A 25,938-nucleotide genomic window follows, 5' to 3' on the forward strand; every position below is an offset into this window, starting at 1 on the left:
TAACACATTTCTGTAACTGACACAGATTAAGTGATTTTATTGGGTGTCCCCAATGAACAAAAACCAAGACTTGGGGTAATTTAATAATGTCATTTCTGCCCTTGTCTGAGTCAGCCCCAAATGGCCCAGATTGCAAAATAGGGACGAGTCACCATAATGTATTTTAGGCCAAAGGTCGCAGCCTGGCGACACAACGACCAGACCGCGAGCAGAGGTCGTATTAAGCGCGCTGTGAAACCAGACTCCCGGGCCCAACATGGAAACAACAGAAACAGAAAGCGCATCTCTGATGGCCTTTTTTCAGCCTCAGTGATACCAGAATCACATGACCTGGGATTTGTCTAGACTAAAGTAGAGCAAAACCTCATGAGTCTTATAATGACAGTTGCTAAAAATTGGAGGTTTGAAAGAAGGACACTGTGTTCTCTCCCTTTTGAGAATGTTCCCCCCCCCCCCAAATGAATATCATTCTGCCTTCTTTACAGGTATCCTAAAAGTGTTTTTAAAAGCTGTACTGTATTCCCTTTTTTCCCCCCGTGGGTGGGATAATACATTCACAGTATGCATTCACTACATTCCACCCAAAGATCTCTTTAGGCGTGAAGGTCCGGTTGACACCTTCAGGAAAAGCCCCATCTTTTCAATTATCACCCCAGCAGGGGTCCCCGGACGGACCCTGCGTCAACAGACCACCTAGGACGGACCACGGATCAACCGACAAAAAGCCTAAAATGCACAACACGCACACGAAAAGGCTGCACACAAGAACACAAACGCAGAGGAAACCCACCTTAACGGGGCCGTAAGTTATCAGCCAACCGCTCAAGCCCAGAATGAGGCTGTTCTGTTTTAATGGGGCTCTGTGGTTTGTGGGAAAGGCCAATAGATTGGATTTGAGGTTTAGCTCTTCGAACGGCTGGTAGTCTTACTGTGAGATAAATATCACAATGAATATTTTTATTGGTAAACCAATTCATAGCTAAATCAACCTGCAGCAAAAAACAATCGAATGATGGAAAAAAGAAGAAAAAAAAACGTTCCTGTCTCACCTGAAAGGCATGTCATATTAAACATAAAGACAAGGAGAGCAATTTATAGGTCTACAAATAGTGAGCGCGTTTCCGGTAGTGTCTCCAGGAGGAGGGGAGCCTGGGGAGCGAGGGAACGGGCTCCGGTTCCCCCAGACGACAGCTGACATGGTCGAGGTGCTGAGACTAGCGGCCCAGGCCCGTTTTATTTATATCATAAAGAGGGCCTCTTCTTCCACCCTAGGTGCCTGCTTTTCCTGCTACTGGAAAACAGAGCGATCACAGATCCGCGAGGTACCCTAAAAGTTCAAAGGGGATCTTCTGTATTTCATAACCTGGACTTCATGTTTTGTGTGACTAATGGGGACAATTTCTGGAGAAAAAAAAGCAGGTCAACGTTGAGGGAGAGAGGTGCAGACGGCTAAAAAGTAATCGCTCAGGGTAACCGACTTTGTGAGGTTGTGCCTTGGCAGAGGTTGATTTGAGCTGAAATCTAACCCAATGTGGGCAATCCATTCGCTGTATAAATTACGGCATTGACCTGCTAGTGGCCAAAGACAAATCCCCAAAGCCATTGGGAGTCATCCTCTAGACTCTGGGGTATCTTATTACAAATCGCTGAGTAATTCATCCAACAGGTAACGAGATATGTTTTGTATGTTGGACCAACTGACTCAGGCGCTAAAGCAGCGTAATATTTAACCACAGCGAGGGGTTCTGCAGAGAAGCAGCCACTCTTTGATTAAGCTCTGGCTTCATGCATCACCGGCAGCGTTAGATTTAGCCTCCCTTTAGGACCAACTAATCTGACACCACACGTTGACCTGGCCACACTCACTACGTCCCTAACAATCACAAGCCAGAGGTAGCTCGGCCTTTTTTCGTCTTTTTTTTCAACCCTTCCCAACGGCGTCTGTGTATCGCGCTCGATCGGTTCACGGTAACACTGTGTGGGAAAAGTGGGATAAGCAGAGAAAATCTTTCTAAGTACGCAGCTTATGCAACCATTTCTGGAACAAATTGGATCCTTGGAGTACCAACAAATGCAAAAGCTTTCTACGGAGGTGCAGAGATGACTAATTAGCATTTCTGCAATAATAGCCTGCTTATGATGAGCTGACTTTGTGAGAACAGAAGTGCATCCAGGCTTTTCGGTGCAGGGAGAGAATGCCCTCCAGGCGCCCTGTCCAGAGGGAGCGGTTCCCAGGGTCATGCTATTTGGGATGAGGATCTCGTAATTAACTGGGATTTGGCAGGGTACCACGGTGAAGCTTTTGGAACGCTGAAGCAGCCTCCAACACGTTGGACACCCTCAAACCAAAAGTTTTGAACGGTCTTTGTTTGGTAACCCAAGACGCACGTTGATCTCATAACATCGCCACAAAACCCTGCTGTTAACTGAACAAAACCCGTTGTGGGAGCGCCATCTGCACATCAAGCCCCCCCCCCCCCCCCTCCCCACCTAACACTTTATTTATTTCAATAACACTCTTTGTTAGCTCTGCCAAGATGAAAAAAAGGCCACAAAAGTGATGGACTGTGAGAACAATAATATTCCTTCTCAGCTGTTTATACCATTAATATAAACAGAATAGAGCTGGAGCCGGAAAGACGGCTGTGCACCTCTCCAGATGTTGTGCTCTGCAGAGCAAACTAAACTATGGAGTCTGAAAACCATCAAAGCGAGGAAGCAGAGCAGGTATTCAGAGGTTATCCTCACCCTGCCCATTGGATGTTACCTGACAGCTGCTTTTGACAATGGGAAAGCCGGAAAGTGGGAGCAGACGAGAGAACAGAGGGCTGACCTCACTTGCAGAACAGCACAAAATGTCCGTGGGCAAGAAGAAAAGGTCAGCTTTCATCACAGCCCACACGAACAAGCATGAAAAAGGTTCTCTCGTCTTCTACTTCAATTCTTGGATCAAAGAAATACATGTACACAGGTGACCATCATGGGCTGGGTGCCAACATTCAATGGTTCAAAAAAATGATACTACAGAGCCATTCACACCAAAAATAAATACAAAACATAATGATACTACAGAGCCGTTCACACCAAAAATAAATACAAAACATAATGATACTACAGAGCCGTTCACACCAAAAATAAATACAAAACATAATGATACTACAGAGCCGTTCACACCAAAAATAAATACAAAACATAATGATACTACAGAGCCGTTCACACCAAAAATAAATACAAAACATAATGATACTACAGAGCCGTTCACACCAAAAATAAATACAAAACATATTAATACTACAGAGCCGTTCACACCAAAAATAAATACAAAACATAATGATACTACAGAGTCGTTCACACCAAAAATAAATACAAAACATATTAATACTACAGAGCCATTCACACCAAAAATAAATACAAAACATAATGATACTACAGAGCCGTTCACACCAAAAATAAATACAAAACATATTAATACTACAGAGCCATTCACACAGGTGCTTTGGACCAGAGGGGCATCTGTTACTTTGAACTCATTTTTTTGTCTTCAAACAAAAACAACTTTCACTGTGCTATATTACGTCCTTTTGACCATGAGTTGATGGCTCTTTGTGGTGTGAAGCGTCTAAAAGATACATAATTAACGGCACCCTTTGCAGCTGAGCGCAGACAGAGCCGCGTCGGTGATCTTTCTGCTCGCTCTGACAGCGTGCTGCAGGTCCTTCGACCCCCAAGGTGGCACAGAGTCAACCAATGACATAATGTGGTCTAAACGGCAAACAAGAATTCAGAAAATAGAAGAGTGAGGCGGGCAACGTGCACCCAAACACGAGTTCCCCTTGAATTCAGCCAGACGATCTCTGAGGAGAACAGAGGTGGAATTCCAGAGGGAGATAAAAATACCTCAGGTGTCATTACACCCTCCGCTAGAGGCCCCGCGTGAGGTCCGGCGAGGAGACGTCTCTAGAACCTCTGTGCCGTTTCAGAGAAGTGAAGTTAGCGCCCACGTCAAACAGTGCTTTTGGGAATTTGGCATCAGGGATTGCTACTGGTCGACGCGGAGTTCCCAGGAACTTTGAGCATATCAGTATAAATGTAAAAGGCTGGACCCGGTGCGATTCTCCACAGGATCAGTACAGTAGGCCGTCTGCTGCTGTGGTTGGCAACCAACCCCTTTGAGGTTAGGCCTGCACAAGAACCAATAAACACTGAAGAAAAGCCGTGTTTGAGGGGGCGCTGTGAGCGGTGCCAGGCACAGCCAACTGTTGCTCAGCTTGCCGGCACACCCACTTCAGCACAGCACGCCACTCAGGACCTCCAAGGATTGGTTAAGCTCCTAAAAGAAAGAAGACTGTGCACCTCTTACACAGAGCGCTCAGTTTTCTGTTTATACATGTACATCATCTAACTTTGCTCCGTCTTCCTCCAGGAGAGAAAGATTAAACACTTTTGTTTTGACAGCGGGAACAATTTTGTATGACCAAAAATAGTCATGTTTCGGAGCAAATCTTCCCACACGGGCCAGCAGAACTGTGACCTTGTGCTTCACTCTAACAAGGGACTTTCCGGCGCGTTGTCGTCTGTCTTTGGTGAAGGGAGTCATTTAATTCCTGAAACCCACGGATGGGGGGGCAAATCTTGAACGCCTTCCAAAAAGCCAGGGAGCTTTCCTCCAGTGATGACCCCCCCCCCAACCGCGAAAAAAAAGGCCAACATTCCTGAATCCAATTACTGGGTATGGCACGTGAGAGGGGATCAGGTGCCCACTTTGCCGGGATAACATGCGTCTATTCTGATTGGCTCTCACCTTCTCCATTCACTATATTAAAAAAACCCTTTGGTTCAGATTCCATCGCCCCCCCCCCCTCCCCCTCCTCCCTGCCTGACAAAGGATCAAGGGGCGGGACACTAAAGAACCAGATTATGTTCTGGAGGCTGGGTCCAGGAGAAGGCTCCAGGGGGGGGGGGGGGTAATCCCCCTGATGTGAAGGTGTAAAAGCGCATTTGTTTTAGTTTAATTTGCACCTTATTCCACAACCAAGTCAGACAGAAGCAGTACGTTCTTCCCTTGATAATAGGAAGAATTAATGAGACATTTTCTCTACTGCTGCAACGCCTCCAACTTTAGACACAAGTATGGGAATGTAAGCCAGCCAAGACCTAAGTCAGTCTCACAGCAGACTTTGGATAAGCAAGCTGAGAGAGTGCCGGATGAAGATATGGTTGTGAACAAGGGCCGGGGGGGGAAAAGCTCTTGGATGGGACATAAACAGAACAGAAGCCTTCATCGTTCATTTTCTTCGGGGTCAACAAGGGGCTCCATAAGAGCCTCTTCAGAAGACCTTACGTTTAGCCAAGTGTCTTAACACAATAAACCAACGTTAAAACACGCTTAAACTATACACAATATTCTCGTCATCAACGGCATCGCTGGAAGACCAAATTTGTCACAATTGCGTTTAATGTCTTATCTCGTTTCAACACTACTTATCCCGATTGACTTAAGATAGAACCCCTCACTATGATTCATGCACGAAACAGATGAAATGATGTATGTAGTCAGCGAAACAACCTACGCTACATATTCACCTAGTCTGGGAACCTTCCTGTCTAGACTGTGAGCCGCATCATTCACCTGTCAATCACACAGACTGAAAACCAGGCGGTGAATTCAATCCAGCTGTAATGATGGATTTAAAAAAAATAAATAAAAAGGTAAATTATCCCAGCTGAAATGAGCAGATCTGTAAAATATCAACAAGAAATCAAGCTTATCTAATCGTATTAAAATGGGTTATATATGTGACAAAAGAGCCTTTCAGTACGCATGCAAGCAGCCTTGTTGAGGTCCGGGGAAGGAATTCCCCCTGGCGGGACCACGCCCGCCGGATCTTACGCTTTGAGAGCCAGATAAAATCCCTCAGCTAAATCAAACACTTTCTTTAGTCCATTTATCTTTCCTCTACAAGATAGTCCCCAAAAATAAACAGGCTGCGTTCCCTGGGCAGAACAATCGTTAAATGCAGCGACAGCTTTCACTGCAGTGTAAACAAGACAAAAACAGACTGGGTCCCATTGAATGGTTGGGGGTCTACGGCATGTCAGCACATAGGACAAACCTCCTGATATCACTGTGGAATTAAAGGAGATGCAACTCAAAGCAAATTGAAGCACACTTAACGCCAAAAGACAAACTCATTTTTCCACTTGTGGGATTCAATCAGAATTTTTGTCTTGAAAAATCCTTTGCTTGTATCAAAACCAAGCAAATAGCAATCCAACCATTGGGAAGCTAATTGGAACAACAAATCTTTATTGACATTTATTGCAGACATTCATCTTGCAAAACCTTTAACAATCTCAGTCCTGTGCTTCGTGAACTGCTCCCTTAACAATTAGCCCGGAGCAGGAGGTAAAAGTCAGCAAAAACAACAAAAAAAGGTGGCTCAAGGAGCTCTTATTCCATCAATTTAAATGTTATTACATTGGTATTCTTTAACATTTAGGTCATAACTGACGTTTTATGTTCATTTTGCTCTTGAATACACCTTGTGTTTAATGTGCTTTGGCCTGGACATCATTGTAAATTGATGATTTTACCTGGTTCAATAAAAGGTCAAATAAAATATACCTGTAAGGCTCCAAACACCAGCGTCACATGGTCTACATTCCTACTATACATGGGATGATTCTGTTAAATATGCTACAAATGCAAACAGGACCATTTGTTTTTTTGGCAAATACGTAGAAGCTGGAGGGGAAACTTTACTAGATAATAAACTTTAATAACCCTCCACATTAAAGTCCACCCAGGGGCCTGACATCTGACAAGCATAAACAAAGTCTGGGGGTATCTTCCTCTCAACGGTTGACAGACGAATTTCCCCTGTCCTCGTAATTCAACAGCAAGCCTTCATTTGCGGGGGTAGTCGCACCTACAAAGACATCTGTTTGCCAAGAGTTTATGCAATATCACAAGAAAGCAGGAGGTCGATCCTGGCCATTCATTGGAAGCAGATGTGAGGGATCCATTTCCTACTATAATAAGAGGTAATTATAGACAAGGGTGTTTGTGTGAAAAACCGGCGAGCTCCGGTGGCTAATCAGCAGGGCGAAGCAGTCAGGCACATGAGAGAAACTACCTGCAGTCTGGTCTATCGGCGTGACTCATCGCGGTCCTAATGGACACGCCAGCACAAGCCAGTTCATGACCTTTCCAGGAGAGAAAAAGTGCAGAAAAGGGATCATTTAAGACTGAGCTTTCACCGGTGAGGTCACACCACTCATCCTGCAGACAGCTTGCCACAGTAAAACTTTGCTATCTGAGGCAAGATGCATTAATGCAGCCGCATTCTTTTACATGCATAAAAGGGTGGGAACTAAAATGCATTTAAAGTGATTTCACTTTCAAGTAGATCTTATGATATTCATGCCATTCATTCCTCACCTTAATTCCAGGTATTACTGCCCAGAGGGTTGGATGGGAGCGGGATGAGCCATGACCAAGCCAACACACATGCTGGTGATGCCTCGGAGTACAATACATGTTTATTCGAAAGATAAAAACATATTTTTTCTACTATCACTTACTGTTAAGGTGTTCTTGCAAAGGTTTTTCTATTCTACCATCAAGTGATCCATGCATTACACTTTAAAGCTACGCCAACTTCCAAACACAAGTTTTGCATTGCATAGATTAAGGAGCGACATTCAAAAAAAAAAAAAAAGTGGAATGGATAGTTTTTCTTTAGATGAAGCCTCCACTATGGGTTTAAGGCATGAGAAGGACAAGGTCTACCTCGGAGCTACAGCGGATAGCGCTGACTCGCCCTCAGAGGCAAAGCACCAGAGGCTGATCGGACCATAATCTCTGCCTGTAAAGCATGGAAAAACATCTTTGCTCTCATTCTTCTATCATCTCCCAAAACCCTTTGCATTATTCCTGCACCAGGAAAGCTGCGGTGAGACAATAGACTGAGGTTAACCATGTGCCAGCAGGCAAAAGTGATGTCTGGGCCAGAAGTTCTGACTGCAGTCTAGTGTGTCCCAATCTGCATCCTTTGAACCCCGGGACAGCGTCACAGTGGAGCCTCAGCAGGTGAAGACAAGGCTTCTTGGTGCTGGCACAGTGCTCAAAGTCCACGTAAATCACACAGGCTTTCAGTTCAGGGGGCAGAACCATTTAATTACCCCTATTAAAGCAATAATAGCCTGACTTGGCTGCAGGTCCCGCTTGCTCGAGGAGACAGAAAAGTGAGGCCTCCGATGATCACGATGAGAAAAACACGAAGGGAGACCGAGATTTGTGATTTAGTTTAGCAAATAAAATATTTGTACTCTCACATGGTTATACAAAGAGATCAAGAAAAGATATATGAAGTGTACTTAAAGTGTGAGCTTCACAATTATACGTGAAATATTGCTACGGACCACTAGCACATTCGTAATGAACAGTGTGTTGGTCTTTAATCTTCCTCAATTAGAGTCTCCATCTATGCCATCCATGCTCAAAATAAAGCATGCTCCTTCAACATGAGTGCAAATATGGCTCCTCATTCCACTGGATAAACAGAGGGTTGGGGTGGAGACAAAACTATATACAGCCACTTCAGGCTAAAACCACAGAAATCCGCATCGCTTTACCAACTGTGTAACAAGGCCAAGCTTCAGCTGCGCTCGGCCTGCCAGGTACGGAGTAGACTTGCCTCCTGTCGGGCCTCTGGGCACGTGACGGACGCTAAGCTCCTTCAGACAGCGTGGTGGTTCAAGGTGTCTCTCTTTGCGTTTGGTTTTGCAATGCTTCGAGGTGAATAAAGATAAGATCCCAAGTCCTTCCTCCCCGATGGCTTATCTGGAACAGCTTCAAGAGAATTCTATTTCAAAATGATCAGAGGGCTTAACGGTGATGCAGTGATTTTAATCCAGTGAAATGCTCAGCCACCCAATGGGCCTTTGTTTCTTATCAAAGGTTTTGATTCCTGCATCTATTATCATATATCTATGTATCTGTATATCTATTACACCTTCCCGACAGGTCGCTGTCTTTACAGCGTTGCAGTCTATACTGGTGGTGATGCGATCTGGGGAAGTTTGCTGTAGCCTTGTTCTCGTTTACCGATTGCGTTCACGCTTCACAGATTCTAAGTGGTGTTCATCTGCAAAGATCATCAGTTGATTTTCTGCAATAACGGAAAAGCGACCCGGGCTGGAGATCCGTCGTCCCCATGCAGCACTCTGTGGAACGGACTGCTCGGTGGGGATAGCGAAGGCTGCAAAGGGGGAGGGGCTTAGCGAGAGAGTCAATTATATCTTCGTGGATTTTTATTTGATTCAAATTAGCAATATGGCTGCATTAAGGTGTCTGATGAGGCCAAATGTGTGAATTTGCGATTAGTTGAGCAATAATCGAGGAAGATTTGATGTTAGTAGGCGCGTGTGTGTGTGTGTGTGTGTCTCAAAGACTTTTTCCATTACAACACAGTTCGGCTATTGGCAATGGAACATGCATCTTGAAAAAAGCAGCAAACCTGAATGGAAAATATTTCCAAACAAGAAAAAATATTGCATCCTTGCGGAGAGAGAAAACACAATCAACAAGATCTTGAAAGTGTTGCGTAATAAGGTCCACAGGAATTAATTAATCCTCATCTTTACTTACAGCATACATGCCACAACCCAGCTGACAGGCCCTTCACATGAAGTAGATCTTGCTTTGACATGAATAAAAAGCTTTGATAAATGCTCTTTTATCTTTGCTGAGAGAAGAAGAAAAAAAAAAAAAAAGACTGAAGATGCCATGAAATTGTTTAAATACAAGCTTGGTCGGAAAAACGAGAATGACTGCAGATCATGGGCATTTTCCGATACAGACATACTGCAGAGAAAAAAAAGGGATTTAGGAAGGGGGGGAAAAGGGGGGGGGGTGGGAAAACAACAAACAGCGTATAAAGAGCAGCACATCTGACATGCACACAGGAAAGCCTGAATAAACTTTGCTTCGGGGGGGGGGGGGGGGGGAAGTGGGGTCCTGTTGTCCTGCAGATTACTCCAGGTTTCATTTCCCCAACAGGATGGTGACTCAGCAAGAGACAAATGTTTCAGAGCATCGCAAGCCGCCGCGCCAAAAACAATGGACCAGCGGCGACCTCTTCACCTCAGTCGCTCCACAGATCTCTCATCGTCCAGACTGCCTGTTCCGTGGCTGGAAAGTCCAGATAATTATTCACTTTTACAGCAGCTCCGGTATGAACATAATGGTTTACTGCTTAATTACATTTTGTGAGGATTTGCAGGTCGTTAAAAAAAAAAAAAAAAAACGACAGACAAGAGGAAAGGACACAGGGTTCAAACGATAAACAGGCGAAAATTCCTATGGGAACACTAAGTGTGTTGGTGGTGTGTGTGTGACAAAGGAACGGAGCTGTTATGTCTCGTGGGGCCGCCGCTGACATGATAACACGGAGCAGTCTGCTGCAGCTCCCCTCTTATCTCCACAGTGGGCCTGGGCACACAGGGAGGGGGGGGGGGGGGGGGAAACAGAGTGCACGGCAGCGGGACTCCTCCGTCCATTTGAAAGGGAACCGTTGCATCGAAGAAGAAAAAAAAAAAAAACGGCGTACGGCCCCAAATCTGTAAGAGCGAGGCGAAACAGACGATGTCCCGTGTTAAAGCAAGTAAAGGAACAGCGTTGCTTTAGTATAAATCAGCATCCGATGCGAAAATGCGTATTCTATAAAAGACTGTCGAATTAGCCTGGTGTTCAAACGGTACATCAACGATTTGGCTCCCAAAAGAGCATCACACAAGTGCGGTTAACAAAAGAAGCCCCGGAAGGACGGCAGCCTTTGGGTTTCTGCAGGCAGAGGCTTGTCGTACAGTAATGGGAGGCGGAGGCCGTTCTACTGGTCTCAGGGAGCGAGACATCATCAGCTCTGATAAGACACCACGGTGGGATTTGTTTTTTTTGTTTTTTTATAAACACTTCACAGGATGTCGGGGGTTACACCTGGTTTTAAAAGACAATGGAGAAGGGAAAAAAAAAGAATGATGGTTTTCCTTTAGCAAGCTTAAGTACCATGGGAAAAAAAAAAAAAAAAACACTGTGCACAACACACAGAAATATCTTGGAGGGATAAAGGGAAGCAACCCCCCCATTGGAGTAGTTGTTTACATTAGGAGGAACCACACGAGACAATGCAGCGGCTCCTTTGAGGAAAAAGCATATTGCTCAAGTGACTTCTCATCAATGGCGCTCGGCAAAGACAATGGGCGATCGAAAAGGGCCCTGACAAACTATAGAGCACCTTCAAAGAGAAACTGCCACACAGTTAACTTAGCATTTCTATGAAGCTTTAGTCAGCGTGGGGGGGGAGGGGGGGGGGGGGAAACCTGGAGAGGGAATGTCAGAAGATTTAAGAAGGCAGTTGAAGTCTGGGAATAGGTCATGAGTGCTTTGCAACCTTTTGTTCTTTTTATCAAGCTTGTGTTGGATTTAAATATTCACTAATTTGCTATTTCTCGAGGAGCAAAGTGAACCATTAAAGCAAAGTGCTCATTAAAGTGAAAAAGCCACGACTTTAGCAAAAGCATGTGAATTCCAACATCTTCCCAAACTAGAATATTGTTCATATCCAAATAATCATCATACAAGCACACGGAGCAAGTCAAGGTGAAGTAAGGTATAAATGAGTAATTCCATTGGGATTTGTTTTATGACAAATATTTTCTGCCCATTGGCTGCTTTTTATTGCGTGTGTCAGACATCCTGTGACCTCAGCGTGAACTCTGTTGGCTTTTATTGCCGCCGGGGCTCCAAGCCCAAAGGACCAAAGGTCGATATATGCTGAAAGCATACTTTAGTTTTTTTTCAGAAGGACGCATTTAACCATTTCAATGGAATATGGTCAGTTATATCATGTAGCCTTAAGGATTCTTGGCAGGAAATCACTGAAGTACTTTTTTTGCACTGATTACAGGGTTCACTCAATCCAAAAAAATGTAGTTAGTATCTTGCTCTTCAGGAAGTATGAACTAAAACAATTTCCAGCTTGTCTGGAACTGAAATACAATATTTAGCAATATCTTCTAGCAAATCCCTATCCCAAATGTGCAAGTATTTAATGCACAGTTATTCATCTGCAGCTGATGAAAGGTATTGCTAAGAAGCTGGCCTTCTTATATCCTGTAAACATACAAAAATGTATAATTAACTTGAAACGCTAATGACGTGAACATTTTGTTCATCCTGAAAGCAGCAATTTCAGTTGGATGGCATTAGAGAGGACGAGGGCATTGCACCCTTTGATTAAGAGCAAGGCGGATTAACCCCAGTTGATCTCATGCAATAAACACATCCTAAATGTATAAAGGCAAAGCATGCACACATCTACTTTGGGCAAGTGGATTTCTGACCCACTTGCTTGAAAAGAAAAGGGCAGAAAGCAGGAATGTTTAACCCTGTGAAACATTTAACCGAACGGCATCAGTGTGTGAAGAGGAGTGAATGGAAACTCGAGGACTTCCAGTTCTAACAAGCGTGTGTGTGTGCTCATGTCGGCACACGCACGGCGCCGCTGCGGTTTCCAGCTGAGGCGCAGCTGTGTTTGGAATCGGCTCTTCAGTCCGACACGGACACGACTCTGGGCATGAAAGGGCAAACGCCGCTGCAGCCTCACACCGCTGCGTACTGTGAGGAGACATCAGAGTGTGTGTGTGTGTGTGTGTGTGACCAAGTCAGGGTGGGGTAAATATATTATATATATATAATTTGCATCACAACGTGTATCACATAGGTCTCTGATGTTGGAGAAAAATATGTTTTTAGTCAATGCCTGCTTGGATAATTGTAAGAGACAAAATATGTTGTAGAAAATATCCAGAAATACAATTATTATTCTCTATATTCATTTGCTTCATGAGCTCAGGTGTGTGGGCACTGAAAGTTTTGCGGTATTTGACGCTCAAACGGCATAAAAGCATAATAAAAGTTGCCCTTCAGCAAATAGTGAAAAAAAAAAAAAAAATACAAAGACCCACATTCTACACACAAGTCTGTAAATGTACTCAATCCAACGTACATCAATGGCAGCATTTGGTCATTTAGGCTCACAGCCAGGTCTCCAGGTAAAGACACATCAGCAGCTAATAACACAAGCTGCCATTGGCTGCCAAAAATAACCTTACATTTAAGTACAGGGTTGAGGCCTCATTACGGATTTAGCTAATTCATTATAAATCACGTACACATCACACATAACCGCATGTGGAACTCCATCCTCATACTGAAAGTAAAAAGTGGAGGATGTCGGGCGGCCAAAGTCCGTCCCAGCTGTGAGGGATTAATGAGGAACCTTCCGCCCCCCGCCCCCCCCCGGGGCTGAAGTGAGAAACAGAGTCAGGTTCACAGTCCTTCCCTCTCTGACCCCCATACCCGCCCGAGTCACACTTCGCCGCAGAATCAACAAATGACGGCCTGTCGTCCCCCCCCCCCCCCCCCCCTCCATATGTGCCAATGTGCTTTAGGAGGGGGCGAGCCAAGAAGGCCTCTCCCCCTGGGGGCTATTATTCAACAATGCAATGTTTACTGAACCCAGTCCTAAAGCCATTACGTGAATGGGTCTGGAGGGGTGAGGGTGAGGTGGGGGGGCGACCTTCCCCTACTGTTTGAACTACGGAGTGGAGCCGGTGTTTGCAGCTCCATAAGAGTGCCCACCCGGCTCTGCATGGGAATGAAACAGCATGGGGCAGGGGGGGGGGGGGGGGGGGGGGGAACCAGAAGGCACAGACCAACCAGTGGCCTGGACCATACGGTACCCGGCACAGACCCAATGAGTCATTGGTCCAAAAAGTCCCTGCGTGGGACTTGGCAGCGAATCAAAAGGGTCTCAGTTACACACGCAGGAGAGAAAGATGCCAATTTACGCCAACGACGTTACAGTCACAGGAATCCAGGCCCCCCCCCCCCCCCCGATGAAGTCAAGGGACACTTTTGAGTCTACACTGGGAGAAATCTCTGCGCTCAAAGTGTCAGCAGCGGGGCTGATGTCATACATTAGATTTTTTTATAGGATTAAGGAAGACCGGAGGCAAAGATCACCAGCCTCAACAATCCATCCATCCATCCATCCATTCTTTGATAACTCTTACACGAGAGAAAACAAATCTGGGAAAAGCTGTCTATACTTGGAAAATCAAGCCTTAAAAAAAAAAAATTCTCTCTCTCTCATCGACCCGGACTGCTCGAGTTGATGCGCGTGACCCCGGCATTCCAGTGCCGAGGAAAAGGAAGGGCCCGTGGTGACACCGGCGTACGCGTGTGCGCCTAATTGAATCAAGAGGTAGGGTGTCAGATCAAAGTCATGATGCGAGAAACAGATGCTTTGGGGGGGGGGGGGGGGGGATAATTCAATTACCATGGTATTGTTGGCCCTGGTAGTCAATCAAGGCTGTTGTAAAAAGGGTTAAACGCCATCTCCTGTTGCTGATGGACCTCATGACTGGATAGCTTGTGAGGATTGACGGCGGTGAAAGATACGCGGCGCTCGTTGCCCTCGACGACGCAGGTGATGCGCCTTCTAATCGCTCGTCGGCCCACATAGGAGTGATACAGTAGATCATGTCCGTCCGCTCGATGGCGTCTCACATCGACACTTTTTCACAGAACGCCCCGTGCGATATTAGCGCTCGTAACCCTCTGTATCCCGCAGGGCCTGCTGGCCCCCGCAACCACGTCCCATCACTCAAAGAGGCTTTCCGTCACATCGAGTCAACACGGGGAAGTCGTAGATATCTCAACCTTGACAGCTCTGTTTATTGGAGGGCATAAATGTGAGGGACCAGCTGAATATCCATTGGGTGGATGGGGGTGGGGGGGGGGGGTCTATTCTCAGCAGCAAAGCAATAGTCTCCTCCTCTATATGATTCATAAAACAGATATAGCAGCGAAAAATCTCTTATATTTTGGATTTGGGCTGCTGGTCTAAGAAACTTAGCAAATTTAAGACAAAGTATTGGACCCCGAAAAACTCTGGATATTTCACAATACAAGTAGTTAGACCGGCAGTATGGGCTCCTGAATGATTGTAATAGCTGGATAATTAAAACCAGAGGTAAGTTGGTAATTCCCAACATGCTGCATTCTCTCAGCTGCAGTAGCTGGATGGAGGAGAATGAGAAGTTCATTTTCTCTGCTTATGGATTTAAAAAAAAAAAAAAACAGATTTCCAGCACTGATTCATTACTATTAGGTCAAAGAAAACAAGTTGGTCGTGCAGTTAAAAGCAGCGCAAAGTGTATCCTGACTAGAAGGTTTGAGAGGATGGGGGGGGGGGGGGGGGGGGGACTATGAATAGCTAGTTTCTATGGACAAAGTTAGCCCAGCGTCACTCAACAGCAGGTTCTAGTTTATCACATTACTTTAAAAAGCTTCTCTTACTGTAAACACTGATATGACTCTGGCGAGGACAGGACTCTGCTGTACAGCCCACTTGCATGTGAGCAGCCCCGCACCAGCAGACCACTCCATTTACTGAACAGAAATAGTAACACCAACCAACACATTGCTTACTTTAATAGGAAGTACAGAAAAACGCTTCTAACTTCGACTTGACCCCCCCGGAGTGATTCAAAGGTTTCAGAAGTGTCGATGAATGAATGAAACAGGAAATCCATACAGATCAAAAGTGGCAAAAGTGCAGAGAAAGCGTGCGCACACTTACAGTAACCAGCTGGCACGCGAGGATCACGGACAGGATAAGTCCACGGGTCCGAGTGGTCGGGGTGCCCATTTTCCACCAACCCAGCGCGGGCTGCCTGTGCCGGGGGAGGGGGGGGAAACGGGAAGGAGCCGCAGTGCCTCACTCCTCCGGGCCGCTGGAGCGGTGGGTTCCCTGCACCTTCCTCACACTCCTCTTCCCGGAGAACAAATCCGACTGCTCCTGTGCGCCCAGCAGCGGGTGGGACTTCATCAACAGGTACGCGCGATCCTTTACCGCACTGCTTTACGCGACGCTTCTCCTGGGCGGCGGCGGCGAGGGTTTTTTTTTTTTTTTTTCGGTGCGTAAAATGTCGACGCGGAGACGCTCCAAAAATGTTGCACTCCGAAACTTTTGACGTGATGTGGCTAAATGCAGTCTTGCAAAGTCCTGTGCTGCGAGAGGGAGAGAGAGAGAGAGGGAGAGAGACAGGGGGAGAGAGAGGGAGCTGGCGAAAAAAGTAAGAGGCGGAATGGAATTCGGGGAGTGCTGAAAGAGAAGACGGCTAATCCCAGTGTGGGGAGGAGAAGCCCCCCCTCGTAGAGCCACGGTGGCTGCAGACATGAACAGCACACCCCTCGTGTGGGCCGGACCCTGCAGAGCATTCGCGTCCACGTGCGGATTCAGATGCCTGCGCGTGCACTAAATATCGTGTGAAAGTCATTATTGGTAGTAGTAATTAGTCATTATTGTACCAGTGGAGTAAATACGCTCGACGCCACTTCAAGTAGTAGATTATTCGTTTGTATAAAGTGTATGGCATGCATTTAATAGCTGGCGACAGCTTGATTGTATACAAATGCATTAACTGCTCATCGTGTTTTTGTTTTAGATTACTTAAAGAAAAGACTAATCTTCAAATATGTTTTTTTTTTGTTTGATTGGGTAACAAACATCTAAAAACGTGTCACCTCATCTCCACGTTTTCTTAATAATGAAATGGTAAATAAAGGTGACTATGGGAAGCCAAGAAAAAGTAAATAAAAGACTACATTTCTGTACATAAAACTGCTGTTGCAGACTTTATTCAAAAAGCTCACCGTAAACTTGAGCCTCAAGTGCCCTCTTGTGGTGCGAGAAGGGAATTACACCAAAAGACTTACTCCATGCAGTGGAGACAAAGGACCAACTCAACCAAGTAAAAATAGACTCTAGTATAAGCTGTCCTTTGCTGCTGTCACATCAGAGACACGTCCCGAATATACGTGACGCACAGGAATACGTGGTAAAGCATGGAGATTTGTTTGACTGTATCTTAGCGTCCATTAGTGTCAGACACTCAGAGGCAGCTGTTGCCAATTCCATTCAGGGTTCATATTTTAATTGGCAAGGAGGAGCTCATATGTGCACCAAAATAGGCTAAAGGGGAGATGAACAGAACAGGCTTCTCAAGTTGTTATTATTGTACCACTTGTGAGATTATATTTTTACAATTGTTTTAAAATATACAAATGTACTACATTTTGAATGACAACTTGTGTTTGATGGGGGGGGGGGTTCCCACAAAAAAAGTTTAAAGTATTCTTGAAATAAAAGTTACTCCTTCTGGCTCATTGAAATCTATAAAAATGCAAATATGTTTTGCTTGAATGAACTAGCGGCTTTAAAGTCGCCGTCTACCACGTTCCAACTCATTTGCACCAACCATCACCATCCAAACTAGTGATGTCACGCAGGTGTTAAAACTCACATTTTAAGGTGAGTACAAACTTGCCTCTGTACGGCAAATCCTCAACAAGCAAAACATGACTTCTGAATAGATGGGAACTTTTAAATTCAGCTTCCCCTCCGTCGCACAGCTGTTTAGTTCAAAGTAAACAAAACCAAAGCACGAGGGAGTAATGAGGAAGGAATTGAATACTAAACCTTTGAGCCTCACTGTTGATGCAACATTTAAGACTTGGATTTAGAAACCACACTCGGAGGAATCACAAAGTAAACCAGAGGCCCTCGGAAGGAAACATTTGTCCCTCTGGACTCTTCTTGAATACACACATCGTTTCTGGCCCTCGCCGGCGAATAAATACTCAGAAGCATCTCACATGACCACGGCGGGTTGATTTAAGGACTCTTCCCGTTGCCTCCCGTCATCAGAAAAGCCCTGGAAAAATTGTCAGTCTCAACCCATTATTATAAACCCTGAAACCAACGTCGCATTCAACAAAATGTCAAGTATACTTCAGCTTCTTCGAGTCCTCTGGAGACTCGTAATGTAGAAGGCTAGAGTCTATGAAGGAAGAAGCATCTATTGGCCACAGAATGCAAGGAGGATGTGCTTTGAGCCATGGCCCAAAGAGGTCACACGACCTTTGACCTCGAAACCATCTCCTCCCCTGAAAGTGGAGCCGAGTCACATCTCGCCGTCTCTGCCCTGGCGGCGTCGAGTCAAACGTTCGCAGAGGAGCTCGAGGGAGACCTGGACAGCCCGCGTCCAAATAAAAAGCCTCGGCAGTTGAGCCCCAGCTAATAACGAGATCAATGAGCTCACCATCACGAGCACTCAAATCATCGGCAGTTCTTCAAGTATACCGAGCTATCGGGGGGGCGGGGGCCCTCTAATGAGTCGAGACACGTAGCTTGAGTTTCAAAGAGGCGTCAAGAAGACCGGCTTCCTATCACGATCTATCTATAGCTGGGACTTAAACCAGAATGAACGCAGCAGAGTGGAGGGGGCTCCAGCCACACGGGGGGGGGCACACGGGGGGGGCTGCAGTACCTTCGCTCTCACAACAATCCTCTGAGATGTGTCATTTCTCTTTGATCTCTTTGAAATAAACACGCCTGTGGTTGTACTTTTTCGTGCCCTCAAGACACACGTCACAAAAGACGCAAAATCCTTTTCTTTTTTTGGGGGGCTTTCCCGAAACAAAGTTCCACTCCACTCACAGTATTACTTAATCCATTCAAGTCAAATGAGGGTTTTGTGGAATCCTGCTGTTGTTAAAAGAGATCCTTCTCAGGAGCTGCTGCGCTGACGCCAGCGACGGACTTTTGGACTATTCTCTAATAGCTAAATACAGTCAACTTCAGCATTTAGGGCTCTCTACTGGAGGGCCATTACACTGAAGAATAAAACCACTTATCTGTACAGCAGATACAACCGACCAACCAGGTAAAAACAGAAACACTATTATTTCGCCCGTGTTGCTGAAATTGTTTAGTTCGACCAAGTTCGAGTCGGTTTTAATCGCCGAAAACAAACGCAATTGCCACAACAAATGTTCCGTGTGAGATGGCCATACGCTGACCTTTAGCCCCCAATGTGTGTCACGATGGAAAACACTAATCCTACACTTCCTTTAATGGAACTAATATCGTACCTAGTTCCACCATCCCTGCCTCACAAGTACTAATGTCTCACTACCCGTCCCCAGTAATGTAATGTCAACTGTAATGCGGGCTTTTTGTTATACACTAGCGCCCTCGGACATGACGACGCGCTCCAGGTGATGCAACAGCTATTACTGCAAATGGCCCTTTATTGCAGTCATTATGGTTTTATTCAATGGCCCTTATAAACGTTTAAGATGTGGTCTCGGATGCTGAAGCAGAGGAAATTGTTTCTACTTTGTTTCAAATTGGCCTGGACTTCCATGATAAAGTCGAGGGCACTGCTCCACAAAGGCCGCTATACGTTTTAAAGGTTTGGTGAACAATTATACAGAATGGGAAATACATCATTTAGATAAAGCAAAGCAGAATTAAAAAAATTATGTTATGCAGGAATACAGAATTGGCTAATTCTTCTGCAACAGCTCTCGTCTCCCTGTTGGCTGGAAGTTTACACTTATTTTCTTTGCAAAACGTTTATTTTATTTAAACTATGTGCCTGTTTGCCAAAACCAACTCTAAAAGACAGCATTGATATTCACCGCCCACATGTGCACAACACACATGAGGTATTCTACCGTGTCACACAGTTGATGTCCTATAATGTTTTAATTCTTTTTAAATAAAGCATCATTTTGTGCTTCTAGAAATACGCCTCTTGGGGCATGCCTGGTTGAGACACTTCCTCATTTACATCGCCGCCTTCTTTCATCGGCCCACTGATGAGGACAAAACTCTCCTACAGGCACACAACATTCATTCAGAGAGAATGTTTTTCAAGGCATTTTGATTAAAACAAAAATATATTTGCTGAGGTCATCAAGATTGTGGAACTGTGGAAGATGTCCATGATATTTCATGATCCTTTTCAAGAAGGACAAATGTCTTAGTTGCTACCGTTACAGGCAGGCTGGAGGACATCCAGCCAGGCATCACCATGCCTGCTTTTCATCCTAAATCCATCTTAAACTTTCTACAGCAAGAACCAGAGGGACTTCACTGACACGTTGTACTTTAGCCGGTTTATCAAAGATGTGCTGCCTGACAGCCACACATGATAAAGATCAATGGCTCATTCACGTTGGGCCTATCTGCAAAGAGAAGATGGAGACTCTGTAAATCCTCCAGAATTATTCACACTTTGCCCTTCATGTCAGTTGAAAAGGTAGAGTGTGTGTGTGTGTGTGTGTGTGTGTGTGTGTGTGTGTGTGTATTAATACCCTCTTGGAAATGAGAGCTGGGTTGGCAGTGGCCCACATTGAAAGTTTAAGTCAGTCATATTATATTTTTCCACAAAGCTGCAGCCAAAGGAGGAAGTTTGTAGAAGACACTCTCTCTTGTTGGGGCTAAATATTTGTTTGTCTCGTTAGATGTTCATAGATATATTAGATATATCTATGCATATGTATGATTGGTAAACAAAACAAGCATTTCAAGGACTGAATGTTTACACAGTGATATTAAATGAGTGAAATTTTGTGTGCAACCTAATTTAGTCCTTTATTTAATCTGTGATGTCTTTCCTAATCAAAATATTTAATTTTTGGGAGGACGCACAGCATTTCAAAAAGGAGGTTGGCACCAGTCAGTGCGGTGTTCCCTGTGAAAAAACAAGTCCCGTATTAATAATAGTCACACTGATACAATGCAGCAATGTGATGAGGATGAGAAGAAAAAAAAGGTACCTGTGGTGTCGTAGGGGGGAGAAACCTCCACAAGATCACATCCAACAAGGTTTAAACCACGGCAGCCCCGAATAATCTCAACTCCCTGAATCCAACCAAAATAACAACACATTTCAGTATTTATACAGATAATTCCTGTGTGTTAAAAACCAAACGCCTTACATGTAAATGGAAGTTACGGTACTTGTTGTGAACCAGTAAATAGTAATAGGACCAGGTTGCACCATCATTTCATGAGGGATTAAAGTCCGTTTCACCACGGTTACCTGCACGGGAGTAAGCCCCGCTATCTCTGGCGTGCCTGTCCCGGGGGCGAAGCCCGGGTCAAGAGCGTCGATGTCGAAACTGAGGTAAACTGGTCCGCTGCCCATCTGGGCCCTCACCTCGGCCATCAGGGGGGAAAGCGACTTGAACCAGCACTCTTCCACTTGGACCACGCGGAAACCCTGCACACAGTACGAACCTGGGTCTTTAGTTTCAGCGCGAGTCCAACTCTTCAGACGGAACCTGGATGCTTCATGTGGTCAGTGATGACACATACTGGCATTGATGGGCTGCTTACTGTTACATTGCCCATGCAGTAATACCTGAATGCTGCCATCAGATCAGGACATCCAGTGTTCTGGCAGAGGTACCTGTGACCGGCTCCACTCGTACGAATCCGCTGAGTAGCCTGTACCGCGCAGGCCGATCTGGACCACTCGCTTGCAGTCCAGGAGCCCTTCCTCCACGCAACGTCTGAACGGAGTCCCGTGTCCAATCTTCTCCCCCAAGACCACGTCACTGGTGTCCGCATGAGCATCCACGTGGACCAGACCCACTGGGCCATGCCTGGGAAATGAGTGGTTGTGAAATGATGTTTCTAATTGGCCGTTATCTTAACCAATCATTTACAGGAAAGGAAACATGAAACAGCCTTTGTTTTTAGACTAATTGAACACATTTAAGTTTATATTGTCAGATAGTTGCACATGTCATTAATATTCATAAGAAAAAAAATCCACTATCTGTATTTAGAAAAATGCAACAGCCTTTTAAAATTTGAGGAAGAACAATCTGGAAAGCACAGCCCACTTACTGTTCAGCAACAGCCTGCAGGATCGGATATGCAATCGTGTGATCGCCACCTGCGGACACCAGCAACAAAAATGACTAGTTTACGCTCTTTACGCGTCCTTGTTGTTCCTCTGGGTTCTGTGCTGGTTCTAGCCCCTCTCACCCATAGTCAGAGGAATACAGCCAGTGGCCAGGATCGTCCTGTAGGCGTCTCTGATGCGTTTGCAGGTGTCCTTCAGGTCGTACACATTCACATTGACGTCCCCGATGTCAGCCACCATGAGGGACTCGTAAGGCGCTGCCCTGGTGCCACTGTTGTACGATCTCAACAAGGCAGATTCCACTCGGATCTGCCTAGGACCAAACCTGCAATGGTGGAAGTGTAGATCTGGTTCAATGATCTGGCATTCTGTTCTGTTTTTACTTTGGCGTAAGTACAATTAGTATACTCATGTATAATGTGGTATTCTTTATGCAAAAACAAGGAATTCAGTATACTGATTATATACCATAAGGGCGACTATAACTCTTAACACAACTAAACAACCTTGAATGTACTATTGGGAGAAAGTTTGAGGGTGAAACCATTAAGATTAAATTAAATATAAAGCAATCATTTTGTGTTGATTCAGTTCAAACTGTGGACAAACGCTGTAGTGTTCCAAGCGTCAGATTCCTTTAGGAAAACCCAATTTTACTGCAGCAGCGTTGGACAATCTGGCAAGAGACCATCTTAACACCTATCTGAGAGAGACTGAGGTGTACTTACTCCGACTAGGCCTAGAATTATTAAAGTTTGCTTGTTATAGAAGGACGATGTCCTCCAGCTTGTGGCTCAAACAAGGCACCTGGATTGGGTCATAAATCATTGTCAACTCAGCCGAATCAGTGAAATGGCCCCCGGGGGCCTTAGAGTCTTATCTGCACTGAGTATCAGACATTAGTGACTTTGTACTGACAGCGGCTCCTGAAGGTTTATTAGTTCAGGTGTGTCATTAGACATTTTAGCTTGAGCGGACAGACCCTGTTCATTCAAACACCCAAAGGTGAGCGGTTAGATCCAGTTAGTTATTAATACTAACTAGTTATATAAGGCACATTTACTCAAATACATTACCTTTAGACCTCTATTTGACACAAGTTAACTTACTATTCATCTGACTTGTTTGAATTTTGCACAAATCATTGGAGTTTTGTGAAAGAAAGTTGGGTTTGGTTCCCCTAATAAAACACCGAGGTCACACCTTCTCCTTATGTTGCAACCGCCAATCCGATGCATTCGTTGAACCCATACATTTAATTAGCGAGTTTTTAAGTTTTTTGCACCATCTTGGTGTGAGCTGCAGATTTTCGATGCAATACCTTGAACAAAACCACCGCGCTCTGAACGCACAATTATTTCATTGACGGAATTTGCAGAGACACGCACCTCGCTCCGGGTCGGTTGGACGTCCCGGTGTCGATGGGGACCCCGATGAACGCCGCATCGAGCCCGTCCGCCGTCTCCTGGTACGGTAACTTGGCCATGGTGGGGATCCCCGACACCCGGGCAACAAACTCGGCGCTGGGCGGCACATTGAACCGTTTACCCGAGGACTTCCTGTGGGGATTTGTGCACAGAAGCGACCCGACCGAAGCGGGACGTGGAGAGAAGAAGTTCGCAGAAGTTCCTCTGTGAAGAACGCCGCGAGTTGCGTTCAGGTTTCTCCCAAACGAAAGCATTCTTGCTGTTAGTAATGAGCGTGACGTGGAGCTCACCGATGACAGGACTTCGGTTGTTGAGCAGTAGGTTTGTTAGCTCGGAATATTCTGTACCGGCCGTGCTGGAGATGATTAAAGTGCACCATGTTGGTAGAAGATATTACGATTAAATGACGATTTGCGGCTGCGTTGAACGCGCTTTCCTGGGCCTTCGCGTAGATGACACACATGTCACATCACGTCAGGGCAGACGTACATTTGGCTCCTTTTCCCGTCCTTCGTTCATCTGCTTTTGGTTTTGACAATTACGAAAAGAGCCTGAAGGCAGCATGAGACCATAAATAAACTGAAAAGTAAGGAGCTGAGAGAGTGTCAGCCTGAAAAATACATTTGAACTGAATCGACTAAGTTGATAACTGAAGAGAGTTTTGCTTTTAACTAATCTTAACACTCATGGTAATTTGGCATTGTGATACAGGAAGGGAAGTTTTGCAGGTTTCGAAATCAGATGACATTTTTCCTACAAATTGTTTTGGATTAATCACTAAATAATTCAAAAATAAAGTTTGGTTACTGTAATACAGATTTCCTTTTATGATATATTCTAATAATTATGCCACGAATGCAGACAGAGCTATTATTTGATTGTAGAATGTAACAGTGAGAGGTATAGATTTACTGGACATGCAATTAGTTATTTTCGCAAACTGCTGGCACCGCACACCGCAAAACCATGCTCTCACCTGACTGCATGTTTTTATAGGCCTTGGGAGATGCCGAAACGGTAAATACAGAATATTATAATATTGCCTCTCTGAGGAAGGAAAGGGGTCTTGCACTGGCACCAACGATTGAGTGGAACAATGCAGCTATATTCCCAGATGACATCAATGGCAGGCTAGTCAGAGACCAATACATTATTCATTTCAGATGACAGATTTTATTGTCTTGTCCTTTACTGGGAGAGCTGGGGAGAGAGAAATAACATTATTAATACATTGTTTTACAGATAAGTTTGTGGAGTGAAGTCACTTATTTTTCTAGTTCCTTTATCTCCTCAGTGTTCTTTTCTTGATTTCAAAAGTTCCAGATACTGGGGACTTCTTTTAGTGACTGCAATCTGTGCATCTGACAGCTTGATGTGCTTTGTCAGATGTTTGTGATTTAGATAAATTCTGTAAACCACCCATTGACTAGCACAGCAGGAATTGTGCATAATATACGTTTACTTCAGCCCATACGTATAATCGTTGCCAGGCTTGGGTTCATTTTTGTCTTGTTTATAAGTCATGTGATGTCTTACCGCTGAATACAAACTTTCCTTCTGGAACAAAAAATAAACTGAACTGACTTCTCATCCATTATGGGCTTACTGAAGAGTCCCTTCTGTTTCCCTGTGGGGTCGAGGAAATTCTATTAGGCCTACAATAGACTTTCACTTCCTTCCACATCACCATGTTAACCAATGCCGCCTCTTCTCCTCGACGCTCTCCTCTTTTAACAATTCAGAGTAACTGTGGAGGTCACAAAAGGCGAAGAAGCTAAAACACACAAACCGAGCTCGGCCAGGTAGTCTGAGCCGACCCCTGCAGGCTGAATGGGTCGACTCGAATGAGAGGGGGGGGGCATAGGTGGCGAAGGGAAGGGAGCTTCTTAACAGGCCAATGAAAAGGACTCACTCTAAAGACTTTTGCCAAACAAACAAACCTTTTGTGTCAGAAAGCAGCTACTCCCTCGTTCTGCTCATTGTGACCGGCAGGTACTTGGCGTTGGAGCGCTCCATTGAACCGAATGCCATCTTGGTCATTGACAGCCTGCACATCCTCCTCATCGAGTGATGACCTGCTCCATCCAAATCATGCAATGCCAGACCTCAGCCTTCCAGCTCCACGCAGACTTCTAGGGTCTCAGATGCTGCTGTGGACAGTTTTGAGGCAGCAGACTCTCCAGATGGGGCTGAACATAATCCTTGAAGTTCCACCACAACATACTGGTCACCCTTCAGTTCCTTGAAATAATGACAAATATTTCTCCCTTACTAATCTTGTGTCCTTTTTTTTGCTGAACATAAACCATTGAGTGCTCTTAATAATAAAATTGTTAGCAATATAGGTTAGGTTTCAGTAAAGAATTGGCAGCCATTGTAATCAACATGTCAATCAACCTACCGTGGTGTTCAGGTTGAATGTTAAGAAGGCCGTACAAGTCATGATCAGATGAACATGAATCAGAATAAGCTCAGGTGTTTAGCATACCACCCAAAAATCCACTAGAATGCACGAAATAACATCTACTTAAACCGAAATGTCTTCAGCTAGGTCTGTGCTTCACAGAATGTAACCAATGGCGTCCAGTAGGCCGCCCCTATCAACGACGCTGTGCCCCACAAACCACCCGATTGAAGGGCACAAAGCCAAATT

The 25,938-nt window shown here is 45.0% G+C and overlaps 2 protein-coding genes across 11 annotated transcripts in view; both read right to left on the reverse strand.

Annotated features, from left to right (window-relative positions):
- Positions 1 to 16,180, reverse strand: part of hspg2 (heparan sulfate proteoglycan 2) — a 76,219-nt gene extending 60,039 nt beyond the window's left edge. For 9 of the 10 annotated variants that reach the window (XM_062565420.1, XM_037478125.2, XM_062565439.1 and 6 more), the window contains exon 1: positions 15,711 to 16,179. In XM_062565420.1, the coding sequence (XP_062421404.1) occupies positions 15,711 to 15,779 (69 nt within the window). In that variant the 5' untranslated portion in view covers positions 15,780 to 16,179. Of the gene's footprint in view, positions 1 to 15,710 lie in introns of all 10 variants that reach the window. The other variant, XM_062565416.1, reaches the window with a different exon arrangement.
- A 2,419-nt stretch (positions 16,181 to 18,599) lies between these two features.
- On the reverse strand, positions 18,600 to 23,679 carry agmat (agmatine ureohydrolase (agmatinase)). Its single transcript, XM_037480637.2, has 7 exons — positions 23,247 to 23,679; positions 21,981 to 22,183; positions 21,840 to 21,888; positions 21,397 to 21,592; positions 21,028 to 21,207; positions 20,762 to 20,846; positions 18,600 to 20,676 (listed from the first exon to the last, which is right to left on the reverse strand). Exons 1-7 carry the CDS (start codon positions 23,537 to 23,539, stop codon positions 20,600 to 20,602), a joined length of 1,083 nt encoding a protein of 360 aa, XP_037336534.2. The 5' UTR covers positions 23,540 to 23,679; the 3' UTR covers positions 18,600 to 20,599.
- Between the last annotated feature and the right edge of the window lie 2,259 nt (positions 23,680 to 25,938).

This window comes from Pungitius pungitius, chromosome 1 (genome assembly GCF_949316345.1).
Source record: "Pungitius pungitius chromosome 1, fPunPun2.1, whole genome shotgun sequence".
NCBI lineage: Eukaryota > Metazoa > Chordata > Actinopteri > Perciformes > Gasterosteidae > Pungitius > Pungitius pungitius.